A 20,145-nucleotide genomic window follows, 5' to 3' on the forward strand; every position below is an offset into this window, starting at 1 on the left:
TCACTAATTTACTTGTGGTATCCTAAAATGTAGCAATGCATGGAAAAAACATGACAAGAGTAAGACAAGAAGCTGATGTGAACAATGCAGGTTTCCAAAATGTTTTAGGAAGTAGGAAATACATTGAAATTATTTGTTGAACTTCACTGGATAAGGGAAAATCTGTGTGTCCTGGCTTTGCAGTTATGCACCAAGTTGGTTCAAGAAACACATTTAGCAAATCACAAAACTAAATGCATCTATTTTTTTTTTCCAATTAGCGTTTCTCTGGGAAAAAAAAAAAAGACAAATGCAACCAGCAAACCCATCAGAGCGTATTTGAAAAGATAAAATATGGAGTGTCTCACACACACTCATCTCGCCTGAGCACACAGACACGTATTCACACACAAAAACATAGGCAAAACCTCTGAAAACCTACAGCTTTTGCCCCATCTCTGCAACAATGTGGGAGTATTTTTAGTAAGCCTTCCTCGCAGAAACCTAGCTAGGTTATAATTACTGAGCGCTTTGTGACTGCCATGTGACAGAAGTACTATTGGTAGAGCACTGAAGAGCCAAATATAGTCCTGGATCCAGGAAAAATGCCGTAAAGATAACATTGATTACTGCCGTCCAGATAATCCTTATCAAAAGGTTTAGGTGCAGTTTTCAGTGACTATGGCTGACCTGCTTTTCAGTTCCAGCGAAATCTGTGGTTTCTTCAGTTTCCTCCCAGAACAGTTTCCAGATCATTATGTTAAGTGGTCATTCTGGGCAACTTAGTGGATTTGAGAAATAAAAGGCCACAGGGTTTTCACTTTGTTCTCAGCATGTCTACAGTGCCTACATGGAACATTATGATTTATTATTTGTTATGAATTTGTCTTTTGTTTTTCACACTTTAACGTCTGTTTGCAAACATGAAGCAGCATTAATCCAGCTGTCATTTCCCATTTATCTTTTTCTCCTTACACAGAGAGGCCTATTCGACTATTCCATGACAGTTTGTCCTGAATTGGCAAGTTAAATTTAAAAAGTCCACTACTATCTTGTCTATTACAGTCCCTCTCTTTCTGTCTGTAGGGCTGGGTTGTCTCTGTATTTAGCCAAAACACATTGTACTCGTCCTGCGGGTCAGTCTGTGTTGCTATGTATAGGCTCTGTTGTGGACAGTATCACTTGACATGGCCTGGTCTTTCTGTGTTGTTGGCCTCATCTTTCCATAAAACACAGACACAAGCCTGAATACGCTGCCCCCCCCCCTCCCCACCCACACACACAGCAAGAATCTTACACACACCAATATGTTGAGGGACAGTTGATGCTGGGGAGGGGGGGGGGGGTCAGGCCTCAGCCCCCACATGAGCAGAAAAGGGGGCAGAGGGAAGATGGTGGTGATGGTAGTGGAGAGGTGGAGGTATTAAAACGCTTCATACCGGGGCTTGGGGACATGGGTCACCCAGCTCCACGGGGGCTTCTTCCTGAACCGGAGTGTTGATACAAGCTCTTGTACCATTATGTCGCTTTTGGAGAGCCACAACAAATAAACAAACAGGCCTGAATGCAAATAAAGCTACAAACAAGATACGGTAGCCAACTGGCAAAGGAGGGAACCAAACAACAACAATTTAGTTTAAACATTTGAATCTGTGCCAAAATCCAGACCTCATATGTCCAAATACAATGAGTCACTTGTGAACATGTAGAAAAAGTAAAAAGACAGCGAAAAGTTTTGACAATGCTGGAGTAAAGGCTGGAAAAAAGTCCCCCCCAACAGACAGTCAACCTTCACACCAACCAACAGCGCCCGGCCTCATGTGCTCATTTGATAATTGGGTTGACTTTTTACAAATAGTGGACCATCTTTAATTAGCAGAGCAGAGGATCCAATCAATAGTTTCCATATTTTGAGCCGCTCAGGCCAGCATAATGGACTTTCACTTTAGTCTCCCAACGACTGGTGACAGCGCTTTAAAACTCACTGCTGGACACGGCAGCAGCACCATCACACTGAAAGCTTTATTTAAATGTTTTAGTTTACAGGCTTTTACATATTTTTCTGTATCATGTATTTACTGTCGCTCAGTTGTATTTCATATTTATTTTGCCGTGACCAAAGAGAGCCATTTGAAGTATCAAATCGTGAGATTTCTTTGGAATAAAAAGGGGATCAAAAGCCGCCTGAGCAGCAACATTCAGCCTCACCTAAAGTGACTCAAAGTTCATTTACGGGAAATTGACAGCAAATGGCATCACTGTGCCAACCACACTGTTTGACAAACAAATGATGTCTGGGAAATGCAAAGCCAGAAACATGACACTAAATAACTAAGACACAAAACAAACAAAATCCAGTTTCACCATTTTAAATCAATTAATCTATTCATATTATTTTGTCTATAAAATGTCTGAAAGTAATAAAAAAAAGCCCATAATAATTTCCTATAATCTTTTCTAGGAACCAACAGCCTCCTACAGTCTCCTATCCTAGAGATACTGAATCTACTATTATATAAAACAAAGCCAATTAGCAGATCTTCATATTGGAGAAGCTGGAAACACTGAATGTTTGGTATTTTTCCTTGTGTAAAATTACAAAAACTCTGCCAATTAATCAATTATCTGAATAATCATTTCAGCTCTACTTGGGTCATTCCTAAAATTAAAAGCTAATATCCCAGTTTAAAAACTTTTCCTTCATGCCTTATCTGTCTTCTCTTACAACAAACCCAGCACATGAACAAAACCAGCTGCACAACACGGTTCATCACATTACACAGGCTGTCAGAGGTATTGAGCTGGTACAGCACACGCAGCCACGTGCAGCAGGACAAAGTGAAGGTGGAGCTGCGCAGGATCCTGGTCACCTGGTGGAAAGATCTGAGCCCGGGGTTCAACTCATCCATCCAAACAGGAACACTGTGCAGTTTGGGAGATGGATCTGAAACTAGACAAATCCATCAACGGCTCAGTGGGTACTTCCTAAATATAGGAGCAAGAACGGAGACACTCCTGAAAGTCAAACCAAATCTTGTGTAAACAAAAGTGCCTGCTTTATCTCAAGGCAGCCAATTCGCCTTCCAGGGCCGCATCAAGTCATGGTTTTGAAAGGTGTTGTATAAAAATGTAAAATACATTGTAATGCCCTTTTGTCTCTGTTCAGTGTCTACGTGGACCATTACATTACCTCTGCTTAAAATAGACCCAGCCCCCAAATTCAGCGTTTGAGCCACAGTGGGGATTCTGTCAGGCCTGAACCATGTCCCATGTGGAGCTCCCAACTGCAGTTCTCACACTGAAATTGACTTATGGGTTTCTCTAAATAATATTGAAGCCCAACATCGATATACTATCTGTCAGCTACTGAATTAGTCTGCGCCAAAAATAGAAAACCAAGTAAAAATAGTCTAATCAACAATATCGAGCAGGTTTCTATTCTCTCGCCCGCAAACAACCGCAGCCTCCATGTCAAATTAGTTGTTCCGCTAGGAAGTCAACCGGTGACCCAGTGAAAATGAGCTTTTCCTCTTTTCCTCTAATCAAAACTCAATAACCAACAACTAATATCAGAGAGGGGAGTCTACAGTATCAGTACAGATTGCATAAGCCTGAACCGAGCTGAGCAGCCTGAACTGCCTGGTGATTATCCATAACTACACAGGAGGAGAGAAAATAAAAACAATGAGTTAATTTCTTTCTTTCTTTTGTTTTTAAATCTTATTTAAAGATCTGAAACGTAGTTTCTCTGGATGAAATTCAGTCAGAACTGGAGCTGTGCAGGCCTGTGCGCTGTTTGTGTAGTTAACAAACAGGCCTCCGGGTGGCATCCCTTCGCTCCTGCTGCACACAGCCTCTCTTCCACACTGACCCTGCCTGCTTTTAGCAGCTGGGTTCCCATGGCAACCCCAGTCAGTCCATACCACTCCTCTCTCTCTCCTTCTCTTTCTCTATCCCCCTGTCTCTTCCTAAGCCAAGCTGCACTTGTATCCTTCCATTCCCAGACTCTCCCATACATCAACACAAAGCAGAACCATGCTCTGTTGCTAGCTTTCTACACTGTATGTGTGTCACTGTGTATGTGTGTGTGTGTGTGTGTGTGTTTGGTGGGAGGGCACAGCAAATTTAGGCACATGAAGACAGATTATTTTAGAGAGTGTCACTGTTTTCGAGCAAACTACCAAAAATAAGAATAATATAATAATAATTTCAGTAAAGGGAGGACTGTGATGTGTAGCATGAAAGACAAACAAAGTTACTGGATTGTGTCACAAACCGGAAGACACAGTGTCAGTTGTGATAAATTAGACGCACAGGGTTATATGAATTGAGAGCTGAACCGTGGGGATAATTGATAAGGATGTTACAAGTCACGGAGCAGTCAACAGGAGTCCCGTGAGAAGGGCCCGGCCACGATAATGCACGCCGGAAAATGACCGAGTGGTAACTGTGGTGACGTTGTGATGCCGTTGTAACATCCCAAATCAAAAACTCACAGCAGCTTTAAATATAATACACCGGGATGCAGCTAATCTGTGCGAATTACCAAGTTATATCACTCTGTGGTTTCTGTGATACCAGCAGATCAGGGGAAATGGATTTGAGGTGATTTGATGTGATGGTGATTAGTGGGATATCTGTACAGAGTAATGAGTGTACAGTGTCATTACTTTGCCAGTGAACAGGTGAGAACAGGGTCAGAGGACCAGCACGGGTACTGCAGATTATTCCAGTGGTTCATTGTGAAAATTATACTAATCAGTTTACTACTCAGTAAAATCTGATCCTGAGCTAATTTATCACTCTCCTCATTTCACTCCACACTCCAGCTCCAGCATATGTGATGCTCCTTTGTTTTCATCTCCACTTTCAGAATTTACTGGACAAGAGCTGAAACAATTAGTTGATCAACTGATTAGTCGATCAAACTGTTCTGATATTCAATTAATTGTTTTAAGTCATTTTTCAAGCAAAAATGCAACACATGCTCTGGTTCCAGCTTCTTACAAGTAAAGATGGCTTCCCCTCTATGTCTTACATAACACTAACATTAGGTTTTGTTCTTTTATTCTGACAACAAAAGCGATTTAAAGCTGTCATCCGCTGTTTCCAGGATATGATGTGCATTTTTCACAATTCCCTGAAATACAGACCAAAATATTAACTAATTACTTGAGAAAGTAATCGGTAGATTAATTAATAATAAAAATAATCATTAGTTGCAGCTCTACACTGGGCTAGAAATAGCGGACCAAACCAACTGTTTATAGGTTTACACATAGTCGACAATTCATATTTTTCAGTAAGGTCGTTTCCAGTATCTCATTATCTTATCATTTTCTATTATGTTTTATATGGTTGATAAAATATCAGAAAATTGTAAAAAAAAAAAATGTTCTCCATTTCCTGGCGCTCAAGGTGATCTTATCAAACTGCTTTTTCTTGTCTGACCAACACTCAAAAGCCCAAAGAAATTTGGTCTGGAATCACATTCAACAAAGTAAAGCCCCAAATCCTCACAAGTCAGATGCAGTCTTGTTTGAGAAATGACTTGACGATTGATGACTAATCAGTTACCAGAATAGTTACAAATTAATTTCATGTTTACTGACTAATTAATTGTTTTGGCTTAAGTTTCCAGTGTTTATGCTCCAGCACACACAGGAAGACTCATTACTAAATAAATATAATTACTAATATGCACAGAGGAACATGTAAGTATGTTACGCCTTTGTTTAACCTGTAACAGCAGTAAAAACATATCAAGTGTGGACTGGAATTAAATTTCTAAATAAATAGTGCCTTAGACTACAGTACAGTATTGCTCTGCAGAACCACAAATTCAAACAAAGAGAAACTGGATACTCCCCTGACATAGCATAATATCTTGTCAGGACACTTTAAAATAGATACGGACCAGTATTTATTTGGTGGTCATCAGTAGGGTTAGGCTAACCCTAACCCTAACCCCAACCCCTAACCCTGCTCCAGAAACCCAGGTTAAGAATGCCTACAACAATAAATCATTGAACCAAAACCGCTGACCCATGGCTTGTGCTGGAGCCAGATGTTTACTTAAGTTAGCCTCCAAGCTACCTCCTTCAGCCTAGCCTGATGAAACAGCCAACAGCTCAATCTGTCAAGAGAAACAAACCGCTGTGACAGAAAAATATAAAAGGTTTCTATAAATAGCCTTGTGCCCCCCTCTGACCACATTCCACAGGAGGTGAAAGTTGAGGATTGCTTGCAAGTGGCTGAGGTGGAGGGAGACCTTTTGCCTGGGTGTGGCTGGACACGGCTAACTGCTAGCCTCAGTGCTAGCCAGGTTTGAAATCAAAAGCGATACAAAACATGCTAATGTCAATGCTAAACACACATGGTCATGTGCTTTTTGGTGGATTTTGCACGGCTCCAAGTCTGGTGTTGCTCGCTCTGATAGGCAACAGGGAGAGAGTGAGGAGCTGGGAGCCCCTGTCATGATTAGACAGCAAAATGTCTCCTCGCATGTCAAACCCTGCTTTGATCAATTCAGCTCCCCCCTCTCTGTCTCTAACAGTGGAAGAAATGGCTGAGCTGTCTCTCTCTGTGTGTGTGTGTGTGTGTGTGTGCGTGCGTGTGTGTGTGTGTGTGTGTGGAGTAGGGGGAGACAGAGCGAGCAGGAAAGCATATGGGTGCATTCATACACTCGCGATGATTTGTTTATGTCAGGGCATTAAGTGAAGAGAAGGTATGGCCAGTCAGTGCGTCGTCGCGCACACACACACACACTCACAAAACCAACACAGAGGCGTTTTGTGTCTCACCTTCTGCTACTGACCTTCCCTTTGTTTACAGCGCATTGCCGGGATACTCCCTTTGATTCGGCTGCGCACACGTGACCCTCCGCCAGTTTCTGCTCTGCAGTGCTGCTGCTAAAAATAGCCTCAGCTTGCCCTGGCTCCACAGCTAGTTTACATAAGCTCTAAGGGGGGTGGGGGGGTTGGAAGGGGAGGGGGAGAAAAGGGAGCGACAGAGGGGGGAGAGAGGAGGGGGGGGCCTCAGTGAAGAGAGAGAGAGAGAGAGAGAGAGAGAGGAGGAGGAGGAGGGGGGGGTGGGGTCCATGGACAACCATTCCACAATCTCTGAGCAGGGAACCTGCAGCGCCACTGCTGTCCTCCAGCAGTCTGTGCCTTTACACTCCTGGTCAACAGCAGGGTGTGTGTGTGTGTGTGTGTGTGTGTGAGAAAGAGAGAAAGGTATGTGTGTGTGTGTGTGTGTGTGTGTGGTGTAGTCGGCACACAGTAACAGACTCACAGATATCCGCCATTCACCAGCCTCGCTCTGTGTCTCTGTCTGTCCTTTAAAATGGACGCACATTTTAACCCAAAAATAAAAATCTATTTATAGCTACAATTCTCCCTCTTTAAGTGGAACATAAATTCCCGTTTTTCTCTGCGACGCCGTTCATGTTTAGGATCAGCCAGACAATACTAACAATTAACACAAACCTACAAACAAACTAAACATAACATTTTGCTAATTTGATATGTGGAGCAAAAAGAGTTTTCAGTTTCTCATACTTTTTTATATACATTTACATTTCAAATATACTACTCAAAATGTATATCTTTTTTCATGGGGCAGTGCAGTCTCTCTAATGTGATCCAACTCATTGACTAAACTAAATACAGTCTGTCAGAGCCTCTGGTCTCTAGAAACAAAATAAAAACACACTGGCAGTGTAGCTAATCTTGTGACATGTAGCATGCTATGCTGAGCAGCTTTAGGCTCTCTTAACTGTTTCCAAATGCCCAGGCAGGCAGAGAGCTTTCAACACCCCGCATCTACAACTTCTACAACATCCACAGCACTTTAAAACACTTAACTAATGGACAGAAAAATCTATTAACTGTTACAGTAACACAAAATCTCAGGACTTACTGTTAAACATTGTGTTAAATGTTTAAACGATGCCCTGTCTGAAAAGGGTTTACACACACACACACGATTTGGACTTCATATAGGGAAAGACGTGTTCTCATGTGTTCTGCAACATCCTCTCTGCTGTTGCTTTCTGGCCTCAAGAGAGGACTGAATAGATAGAGTGAGCGGGAGAGAGACTGACGGGGTAGTGGGGGACAGAGAGAGAGAGAGAGAAAGAGAAAGAGAAAGAGAGAGAGAGAGAGAGAGAGAGAGAGAGAGAGAGAGAGAGAGAGAGAGAGAGAGAGAGAGAGAGTCAGTCCCACAGGGGGCTCTAACAACCTTAAGGACAGTGGTTTGTGTAGATGGAGTCCCACTGCGCTTCCAGTAGATCAGATTCTACAGTTCAGCTCAAAACCACTCCTTCCTCTTCCTCAGAAATCATGCACACAAACACACAGCTACACACTCACAGATATATTCAAACACACACACACACACACCCACACACTTCCATAGTGCCCCCTTTGATTATTTCTCAGTCAGCTGACAGCAGGGTCATCTGATTTTAGCAAGTGACACAAAGGTTTTTGTTAATCTGGATTAAGGCCCTTTATGATTCTTTTTATGAATAAAGTATTTATTTTTTTTTTTACAATTAGTGTAGTTATAATTATGATTAGAACGCCGCTATAGTAAACATTTTAGTTGACATAATTTATTTCCTTATTAAAAGACTAAAAGAACTGACACAGAATTTAGCAAAAATAGCTAAAGAGATTCAATAAACTGAAATTAAACATTTAGGCTATTTTTAAGAGTTTGTGTGCTGGAAAAGGCTAAAGCACTCAACAAATATAAGATATGAAAAGGGGGGCTGAATCAGAAATAAACACACTTTTACCAAATGTTTTGGATTTTGATAGTTATGCATTTCAATTTTATTTTAGCAGAATTGTTTAACTTTGTGGAAATCAAATTAACCAAACAGGTTGTTTTTGTTCTTTCTTTTGCCACCTATCCATACCTGTCCATCACTGTCTTTCAGGTATGGAGTTAACATCACTGACTGTACAGACTGTGATTGCCTAACAGGCTCACAGCTTCATACTTCTCAGATACATAAATTCAAATTGTGACTTCAGATTTGATTTTCAAACTAAGCACAGCCCTAAAGTGGACAAAACAATACAGTCCATGAAGGTTTAACACAATTTCAAATGCTGCTCTGGCTGCAGTGAGACAAACATCCCAGTGGAAAATCCATTTTTCATGCATTAAAAATAACTTGATAACCAATATGAAAAAAAAAGTTATTACATTGAAATATAAACGCACAGATTTGTTCAGACATGTTAAGAAGCACCCAGAGCTCAGAAGATGGTCACAGTCTGCCTCATCCCCAAGTTTTAGGTTTGTACATCAAATCAGCTAAAACATGAAGAAATCAAACAACTTATTGGTGACAGAAAAAAGCAGCGGTGACATGAAGCCGGTGTATAAATATCGCTCTCTCGGGCTCTTCCGTGAACAGAAGAGGCTCCTTATTGAGGAGAGCCACTGTTTGCGAAGCCTAGCCCCTCTGTTTCTGTAGGCCCTTCAGGGGCCAGGGCTGGCTGACAATGCCGGCCATTCTTAGCACTTTACTGCCCCAGATGACTGTGTCAGTGGCCCCCAGGCTGGTGACAGAGTCCCGTGACCAGCACTACACCCCAGCCCCAACCCCAGCCCCAGCCTAGGCCGAGAACCAGACCCAGCCTTAGATATGTCTATCCACAACCCAACCCCATCTCCAGGACTGCTGGAGACTTGTCCTGTCCCAGCTGTACTTCTCCATCCTGGACCATCTAAGCCACACTACATCTTCATCTATAATGCTCCTTGCAAATTCACACATTTGTGATGCTATGAGTTTCATTCACCAAAAGCCCAGAGAACAGCAGATGAAGGATGTTTTGGAGAAATCAGTTCAGTTTATATTACAGCTATAACAAATAGTTAATACTATTAGAAACCTACTAATAGTAGGCAAAAATATAGGTTCTGAAATCAGGTTCCAGATTCTACAATGTGAAGATTTGCTGCTTTTTTTCCTGTTTCATATCATAATGAATATCTTTAGCTTTCTGAGTGTTGGTCAGACAAAACAAGACATTCAAAGATTTCACCTTCAGCTCTGAGAAACTGAGGTTTGACATATTCAGTATTTCCTGACAAGTTAAAGCCTAAACAATTAATCTGTTAATAGATAAGATCATCGCTAAAACGACAAAACATAACAAACATAACATATTGTGTACTGACTGTACTTAACGTCCGATTTACGAAAAACTCAGGTACAAGGTTTTGGGAGTCAGAAAGTTGTTACAGATTCATTTCCAGCAGGAAACGGGACACGCTGCTGTGATTATCATCTTTTAATAAACCCATTTTCCAATTCACCCTGAATAGCCATCTCTTTTCCTCAAGATTTGATCTTTACTTCTTCTATTTAATCCTCATTAGGATCAATAGGTGGCTATGGTGGTGTGGTGGTGGTGTGGAGACATGATCAAAGTTCAGTCCATATGGGATTTTGGAAATTAATAACTGTAGAAGGCTTTACTTTAGTCAAATACAGTAGAATGATCATTTGATTTGAGTAGACAAAGGTATAATTAATCAAGCTATTTCAAGCTGGTAAAATAAATGTTTCTCATCAGTATCACTTATTCCATTCTGCCAAACACTGAAAGAATATTTGGTAAACTGCAATAACTACAGCACATTGTGCTTGAGGCAAAAAGCATGGTGTTTTTTAAATAGTCAGCTGTCTTTTGACATCTAAAGGGTACTTCAGCTCTATCAGCCTCCTGTACCTAACCCAGCATCAGCTCTATCTCCATCCCAGGTTTCATTCTCATTGCAGGAATAAAGCCCAGCTGTATCGCTCAGCTGTTTCATAGCCTCATTTCTACAGTTACACTCTCAGACTCCAGCTCCAGCACCGTCTCGATCCAGGGCAGCTCTCCTCTGACCCAGTCCCTGCTGCTGCTGCAGCCTGGCATCCCAGCCACAGCGCACACCAACACAGAGGGTGCTTCATCCCAGGCCAAACAGCCTCTAACACTGGACAACAATCATCCACTATAGTAAAAAAAATACCTTAGTATATGAATTGTGCCACAAATTGCGTCATACTTGTTTGGGGACTGCAACAAACACTCACCACAAAAACAAAAAAAGAAGCGAGAGGCCTGGGAGTTCAGATTTGCGTGTGAAAAAGAGTTTGATTTTGCCGTTGACACATCCAAGGCATTGCAATGGAACCAGCCCACTGCAGCTGAAAATAGCTCATAATCAATCAACTGGCAGACACATATCTGTGCTCTTAAAACGTATAAATGTGCAATGCAGAGGGCGGATCAATGGGTGACAGGATTCCAAAAGCATCGATATGGACATGCTCTTTGGCATAACAAGCACTCGCCATCGGCCCATACTTATTTCCTGTGCCTTTGTCCAATGGGTTGTCCAGTGTTGGGCCTGCTGGAAAAAATTTCTACCAGTGGAGCAAGGTCTGTGAAGGACAACACAGATGAAATGGCAGAGGTATACACTCTGCCTTCACAAAATGCAGATATGACAATTAGCTTTATCTAACTAAAATTTCTTCCCCTTTGATTTGACGGTGATTTCAACAATATATCTATTGTCTCACACTGTTAGCACGTTAAGTCGCTGCCTGCCGAGCTGTTCCTCCCACAAAAAGCGACATGCAAGCCAACTTCCTCTTTAATTTGCTCTCAGTGCAACTGAAAGCACTCTTATCACATTTGTGATCCAAGACATAACCTACTACACAAACACAAGTCTGTGGAGGTTCAATACGTAAAATAAGAGAGAACAGGTAAAGAGAGCAAAAATAAAAGAAGAAATGACAACTTTCTGGACTGAGGACAGGTTTATAAGAGCAAGATGGGACAAGCTCAGACCCTTATAGTTAAATAACCTAAAATGTGTTAAATACTGCCTGAATCCAAACCTATGAACTCTGTTCCCTCCCTTTTAACCCAGTTGGCTGCTGAGGCCGTCTGCGAGTGTTTCACTACTTCCAGCATAGTGACTGAGAACATTTAGTGTAGTTAAGTGGTCATAACAACAATAGGTGTGTGTCTGTGTGTGTGTGTGGGGGGGGGGGGGGGGGGGGGCTGCTCCTTTACACACAGACAGGTCTGCTGCCATGTAGGACATAGTATCTATGAATGCCCTCCATCCAAAGAGTTCATACAGAGGTTAAAACTGAGAGAGGAAGTAAGTGAAAGGCCATGTAGCCTGACAAATTCCAGACATCAATCAAACATGACGCTGACAATAGAGGTATACTGTGATGTTTCCACAGAAGAGTGAGATTTCAAAAGAATTGCAAATGTGAAACCTGATCTTTCCTAATCTGAAAATCGTGGCAGGTATTGAGACGCTTGGTCTTTCTTGTCACTGAAAACAGACTGATTTTTTTTTTATCGTTCGAGATTCTGCATATCTGTGCTGTATTCTAGTAAATTCACAGCACTTAACCACATAAACACTTTACTACAGACAAGACAGAGCAACAAAACTCAGTCAGTATCATACAACTGAAATGCCATCCGAAAGGGGAAAACACAACATGTAGGAAATGAAATCACAGTTTGTACAGTTGAACACTCAACCATCATGAAGCTGTTATTTATTGTCATTATTTATCTGCTATGCAGACCACTAAAATGATGACTTATTGTCCAAACATACAACTGCTCACCAGCTGTAAACCAATCAGGAGCAGCAACGTAACAGTCAGACAGGCACTGATAGGAGGACAGCATGAAGGGGGGAGACTGAAAATGGTGGGGACGACTGGAACTTTAAAGAAATATTTAAGCATCAGTCATCAGGCAGTATTTTGGACAGAAAAGGAAAAGAAATGCTGCCTATTGCGACATAAGAGCAGACAGAACACAGAAAGCACAGCGATCAAGTTCAAAACTACATGTACTCTAACACCAGAAAAGTCACATATAAACCAGGACCACCCAATTTAAATACTGTATCCTTTTCCCTGTCTTCATTTCACTCTGTTAATGTTTACTCATGTCACAGGACAGCTGTATTTCCAGTGCTTCAGACAGCTGCAAGCCTCAGCGGTTTCAGTTATTACAATATGGAGCACGGTTTCTGACTTCAGCATTCAGAAGACCAGTGCGTTTACAGAGCTGTAACAATGATGTAAAAAAGGAAGATAGATTTTAAATGTTTATAATACCTCAACATTATTTGGTATAATTATTGTACTGCAATACCGACTGAAATAAACACAATGTGCTTTTTTACATATCGTGCAGTCGTATTTCACACAAACACAGACAGAGCAGCAAAGACAAACACAGGCCCCGGACTGTAACAGCTCCACCTTACAGATTCATGTGACTCTCCAACCATCACCTGACTATCTCTCTCCTTTCTATGGAAGCTGCTTTCAGGCAGGGCAACCAGGGAAGACTTGACCCGAAGTCAAATTTATGTTCAAGGAACGGAAGATATTCAGGAAAAGAGTACAGAGACTGTTTGTCTACGTGCTATACCATCTTTAAAACATCTCAACTCTACACCCATGTAACATGGGCTCACAGATCGCTGACAACAAGACAATATCCCCAGTCACTGATAAAGTGTGCCTTTGACCGAACCCTGAGAGATAAAGGGAGCCAACCTTTGGGGTGGGAGGGGACAACTTCCAGTGGGCTGCACACTCCTGAGTCTGTACCATGTGCATGTCCTCATATTTACATGTGAATCCAGAGGTGAGTCAGAGAGGAAGCAGAAGGAGAGCACTGTAATCAGTGAATCACTTTGCATATCCAAACTTCCTTTTACAGGCGACAGTGGGGGCCTCCACTGTGCACAACCAGCACCCTATGGTGGCCCAAGGTACTGTAGGAGCCTTCCATACAATCTGGGGCACCGTGCAAAGAGGCATCAGTTTCTGCACCTTGCCACACTGCAGTTATCAGAATTTCATAACTACAGTATCTTAAATACAATTGTATTAAGAAAAACCTTATACAGGTGGTAGCCAAAATCAAATCATGACCCACATAGCTTTTGTCCAGCCAGACACACTGATATTTAGTCTATTAACTCCACAGGTAGATTATTTCCACCCCCAATTCTGAAATGATAAATACTAACTTTAACTACAGCCTCAATGCAGCTCTATGGACAAAAAAATACATCAATACAGTTCCAATGACTTCAACCACTGCACATTTTAATACAGACCAGAGCAGGCTTTGCATATTGCCATGGTGAAATGTCAAACACACATTCGTGAGACAATATATGTATAATTTTCCAGAGGACGGATACAACTGTTGCTTGCCTTGCCACACCCAGAGTAAACATATCTCAGCCATATTCATGTATGACATGACACCAGCACACACTGCAGAGCTTTCACGTCAAACACGACACAAAGAGGACGGATGGACCAGGGATAAGACCACAGTTTATAGGCTGCAAAAGTAAACCAGCTCACTTATCCTCCTCTCAGTATCTTATAGCTGCACAAATAGCTGAGTACATAAAGCAAAGCATGTACTTAAGAACAATCTTTTGTAAACCTGAAAGTATTCGAAGCTCAAACTCACACCACAAAATTTATTTTAAAGTTTGAACTCACTATTGTGCGCAGTCGATGAGCTGGTACTCATTGGACCTCTCAAAGCATGCCTTCACTCCTTCATCATCCCACAGCTTCTTTGCATGATCAAAGAACTCCTGAGGAAAGAGAAATAAAGACATTAAGAAACAAACAACAGATCATAATATATCATGGAAAACATAAAGACTTGGAGTGTCCTGTGGAAAGGTCAGGGGCCTTGAAATCACATTCACAGCGTGAAAGCAGGTCTGCAATATGAAGTGAGACAAACACATTGCACATACTCAGAAACTGAGACTGAGGGAAAACCCACCTAAACTTGCTTTGTGAACAGATATTAGTAGTAATGTATGACTCCTGAAGTATATTACAGGATTTTATAGGAGTGTGAGGTTGGTTTTAAAACAGAGTCTACTGGTCTTCATTTGCCTTTCTGCCACAGCACATGTTGATGTATAAATAAGAAGAAACTATGCACTTTACTCACATAGACCTAAACACAAATGCATAAACTATGGCTCACTTTATTGCCATTGTCAGTACCCATGTGACCTCAGCAATCACTTTGAACAAAATAAAGGTAAGAGCAGGTCTGTCATGTGTGTAATAACTTCATACTAAGCAGTCTTTTACTACTACTAAAATCTAAAAACCAAAAAAAGAAAAATGAAATTCAGAATGTGTCCTTTAAAAATAGGACTTAATGTTAATTTATCAAGGGAAGAGGATCATCACTCACACTGTTCTTACACTATACCAAGTACCACAATTACAGAACATACAGTACACAAACACTGCCCAGCACAACCACTGTCTTCTACTGTTGGTGATAGGGTCCAGAGAACTGTTTTTGCTCAAGCTCCACCACCAGCAGGAGCAGAAAAACTAGTATTACTTCCAGACAAACGGGTACTGGGCACAAGGACAGTGTGCAGGTTCCTGGAGTCTGTCAGTTTTGGTAAAATAAAGCCTTTAAATATATATACATATATATATATATGTGTATCATCTGGAAACCTGTGCAAGACACAGTGCACAACAGTGTTGGCCAGAAAAACCAGAAATTGTTTTTTACATTTCTGTTTGTGTATGGATTAAACAAACAAAAAGACATAATATGCTGACGCTTGAGCTTTTAAGTTGTGAGTAGGCATTTTTTTCTCTGTGGACAGAGCCAGGCTAGCTGTTTCTCCCTGCTACCAGGCTTTATGCTAAGCTAAGCGAAGCTAACCTAACCACGTCCCATCTCCAACTTAATGCGCTGACTTGAGACTGATCTCACTCTCAGAAGAGAAAAAAAGAAAGGCGGATTTTTGAAGATGTTGAACTGGAGAGACGCTCACAGTAAACTTAAACGTCATATCCTTCTCATTTAGGGCTGCAACTAGCAATTATATTGTTTACCGATTAATCTGAATCAGAAATCTGCCCAATTAAAGCAAAAATAGTGATCTTATATTTCCAAAACAGTACCAGAAAAAGCTATTTAATACTGTATACAGTAATGAGAGTATTAGTTATTTAATGCTGGAGCTGCAATGATTAGTCGATTAATCCATTAACTGCTTGAAAGAAAATTAACTGCCAAATATTTAGATGATTTCAAATTTGACAGCTCCACAAATTCTCAAACATGAGAATTTGATGCTTTTCTTGGCTTTACATCACAGTAAATTAAATATTTTTGTCTTTTGGACTGTTGTTCAGACAAAAGAAGACATTTAATTGTGATTTAGGTTGTCTGATGTTTAACAGACCAAATGATTAATCCATTAATTGAGAAATTAATTGGCTGATTGATAGATAATGAAAACCATTTTTAGTTGCAGCCTTACTTTACACCTCTCTCAGCAGTAGCAGAGGGAGGTGATTTGAGTTTCTCATTCACTTCCTCGATACAGGTTTATCCAACAGTTCCTGAATTCAAACTCATGACTTTCTGGTCACAAGCTCTCTTCTCTAAATTCTAAGCTAAACCAACAAAGATGGTACTCTTAGATGCTATAGCTTAACGGTGATCGAAATCAGATAACACTACAGAATAGAAACAGAAAAAGTTAATTACACTTCCTAAAATATACACATGTAGCCAGCACTCCTGCTGTGCAAAATCCATCCATAGGCCTGATGCTGTAAATGACTATACATAGTCTCAGTGCTTCAGCTGACTTCCTGCTCCTGGACAATGGGGAGCATTATGAGGAGAACTCATCTTATCAATGACTTTGAGACATTTCCCAGGACTCTCTGTATGCCCTAAACAAAGATGATTGGGCTAATATATCTCGTCGCCTCCTGTGCACATGTCTTTCAGATGGGCTCCTCCTCTAGCCTGGAACCACCACATGACTCTCTGCGCTCAACACTGGCTCTGCGCTCTAAGTGGGGAGAGGGTGAAAGTAGCCCCGAACCAGAGAGAGAGAGGGAGAAGGAGCCTGATAAATGATCACATGCTCCGGGAGAGCTCCTCTCGGCAGATCCGGTGATTAAGTTCAACATGGAGGAAATCCACTGATCCAGTCCACACAGAAAGTCTCACAAAGAGAAAGAGAGATGTACTTTTTTTGTTACAGATAAATATAGGCTCACTTTTCAGCCATAAGTCAGGAATAACAAAAACACTACAATGCTATCCATGGTATCTGTAAGTGTGGTCATACATTATTTTAAATTCAACAACCATGGTTCAGTTTCCTGCAACGTAGCATTTTACCTGCTGCACCGAACTCTTGACTAACAAAGAAAATGGGGCCATATTTGCTTTCTTGCCTGTATTTGCTTCCATTTCTATTACAGTCAAACTTTAACACCCACCTCAACTAATATCAATAAGAATCAACAGTGCTGATTACATTCTTCTTCTATTACTTCTAGCCAAATGTTTTATACCAGCAGACACTCAGGGGCTTGAAAACCCAAAGAAGGGCTCGTCGAAGACATCAAGCGTTGGGACTTGATGGAGGGAGGACGAGGGGTAGAGGGTGGAAGGGGCAGAGAAGGGAAAAAAAAAAAAAAAAAGCAGAGTATGGTCCTCAGGGCTCTTTTCCACAGAGGCGTGTGACACTGGGCCTTTGAATAAATGCAGTGTGTGCTGCAGTGCCCTACAGAGGAACTGATAACACAGAAAGAGACCAGGAGGGAATTTGCTTTAACACAAGCTTTTTTAACTCTTTCCTCTGCTCTTCCCAGTTCACCTCCACTCCATGAGCAGCCACGAGATGCTGATTCCCTGGTCGCTCTGCTAGGACCGATTCTCAGTCCAGCCTTAGTCTCAATGTTAATCAAGTTGGGTGTGTGTGATGTAATGTTTCACTTGAATCATATAGGTCAGGCTGACACAGAGAACAAAATGGCCTAAATCTGATTCAACTTGGCAAAACAAAGTTGTGGAGCAAATGGCTTGCATCTTCAGTCGCAAGGGGACACTGGAATTCCTCTGAGTAAAGTTTTAAAGGGACCTTTGGCCTTAGAGCAAAAATGTACAGCGATGGCCAGTAACCTCAAATCCCTCCATACATAGCCAGCCAGACAACCAGCCAGCTCCTCTGAAAACCATCATCATCTCATTTATTGGATTTGAATAGAATATCTGTGTTAGATAACACTCACCCAGCACAGAGAGACCTGACTTTCATGGGTTACCTCAGTTAAAGAGTACAGACAAATTTAGCTAACAAAAAAAAAAAAAAAAGAGAGCAAAAACAAAAGGAGAGAGGGAGCGACTGTTAGAGACTGTTCATCTTTCATAACGTGGTTCCAAAAACGGAGCAGCCCTTCGTGCCACCCTTTGCCCCACATCACAGATCCTCAACTGATCAATCGCAGGAAAAACAAACTTCTAGGACTCAAGCGCTTCATCATGAGGAAATCACTAAGAGGCTAACAACAGGGGAATGCTATAGAGGTGTTACCCTTCACGGCTGTAGTAGAGAACAGAAGAAGCATAAATCAGGTCATGTTCTCTAATAGAAAGTCATAATTACGGGTTGGCCTGTAAACTGGCATCAGACAACATTAAATAAAGTTACACACTCGCTGGCAATCGCTGATGGGCACACATTTAGTCACGGTTTAAAATTTAAACTACTCATCAGTACAGTAATTCTGCACCCAAACACGAAAGTGGATCAGTTCACAGTAAAGGGTGGGGCTGGACATAATTTGAAGCTCACCTTCTGCAGCAATATAGCAACAGACTGTAATTCATATCTTGAAGCAAAGAGCAAACCTTTGTGGACCTAATCCTTGTCTTTTTGTTGGAAGTGTATTCAAGAAACATTAACTGGTCTCAAATGCTACTCCGTATTTACAGTGACCTGCTCGTTTTAGCCTCAAATGGAGAACACCACATTTAGGCTGTAACATGTCTGATAGAGAGAACGCTACATGGTGCAAAACAGGGGCCAGAGCTCATTTGAATTTGCTCCACTTCAGTTGACAGACACTGTCGGGTGGCTAGCGAAGCTACCACAGTGGCATTTGTTTCCATTTGCATAGATGACCGTTTGTATCTGTGCTTTCTTTTCCACGGGCCTTGTGTTTTCCCAGGCTACTGTAGGAAAAAAGTTTTTGAAAAGGGATGCTTTGATGATAAAGACTGAAGGCTGTCAAAACCAAGCGTGTCAATTAGCATATAGGACAAGGGGAAACTTGTCTTAAAAAAGGTTCTCAGTCCTGCAAATACAAGCAAATCTAGTTTTTAAAATCTGAAACACAAATCCACCCTACAATTTAAAAAAACTTCTGGCAGTGTAGCTCACGTTTCCGGGCCTGTCCTGTTCTTTTTGACTTGAATGACCAAAAACTGACCATGTAAAATTGCCAAAAAGATATTTCATGAAATTTAGACAGCAGAGTGTCAACAGTAACAAAAACCATACAGGAAGAAATCTATCGCTTGAGAAAAGCGACACCAACTTCTCCACCAATAACATCTTCAGTAGAACTTGACACCACGCAGCTCTGCTGCCTGTCACCCTCTTATTTAAATAACCAGACACATCACACCACAATGTTGTTCTCTCTCACACTCACGTTTTATGGAAAAACTTAACCACACTGTCTTGTCAAATGACCATACACGATAACCAAAGTAACATCCAATATATGATACCCAGTACACAGAGTATCGCTATTTAATTTGGTAAAAACTATAATGATTTCAACTATTATTGCAATAACCATCAACAACACAGACTGGACAGGTTACAATGATACGGCAATATAACACATTTATCATGGCAGAGGACAGAAAACACAAAGTTTGGTTGGGTCACTGTTTATGATGAATGGCAATAGTTTGAGAAATTGTACGAGTAACATCTTCATCAGTTTCTTTAACATGAAGAGTTTCTTCAAGATGATTTGCTGTTTTTTAATGTGTAATATCATATGAATTGAATAATCTTTGATTATTGCACCGATGGTCATACTGTTACACGCTGAGCTAATAAAATCACTGTCTCCACCTACATATATACAGCAAGTCAATCAAGAAAATGTGGGAAATCAAAGATTATTGTCTACTTCTTCTCGCTCATTGGAACACCTTATCACAGAACAAGCACTAAAATTAACTTCATTGCAAC

The 20,145-nt window shown here is 41.2% G+C and overlaps 1 protein-coding gene across 2 annotated transcripts in view; it reads right to left on the reverse strand.

Moving 5' to 3' along the window:
- gnal (guanine nucleotide binding protein (G protein), alpha activating activity polypeptide, olfactory type) overlaps window positions 1–20,145 on the reverse strand; it is a 41,608-nt gene that overhangs the window by 7,830 nt on the left and 13,633 nt on the right. For both annotated transcript variants that reach the window (XM_041055968.1, XM_041055969.1), the window contains exon 5: window positions 14,576–14,673. In XM_041055968.1, the coding sequence (XP_040911902.1) occupies window positions 14,576–14,673 (98 nt within the window). The remainder of the gene's footprint in view (window positions 1–14,575; window positions 14,674–20,145) is intronic.

The sequence above is a fragment of the Toxotes jaculatrix genome, chromosome 14, assembly GCF_017976425.1.
Source record: "Toxotes jaculatrix isolate fToxJac2 chromosome 14, fToxJac2.pri, whole genome shotgun sequence".
NCBI classification, from domain to species: Eukaryota; Metazoa; Chordata; class Actinopteri; family Toxotidae; genus Toxotes; species Toxotes jaculatrix.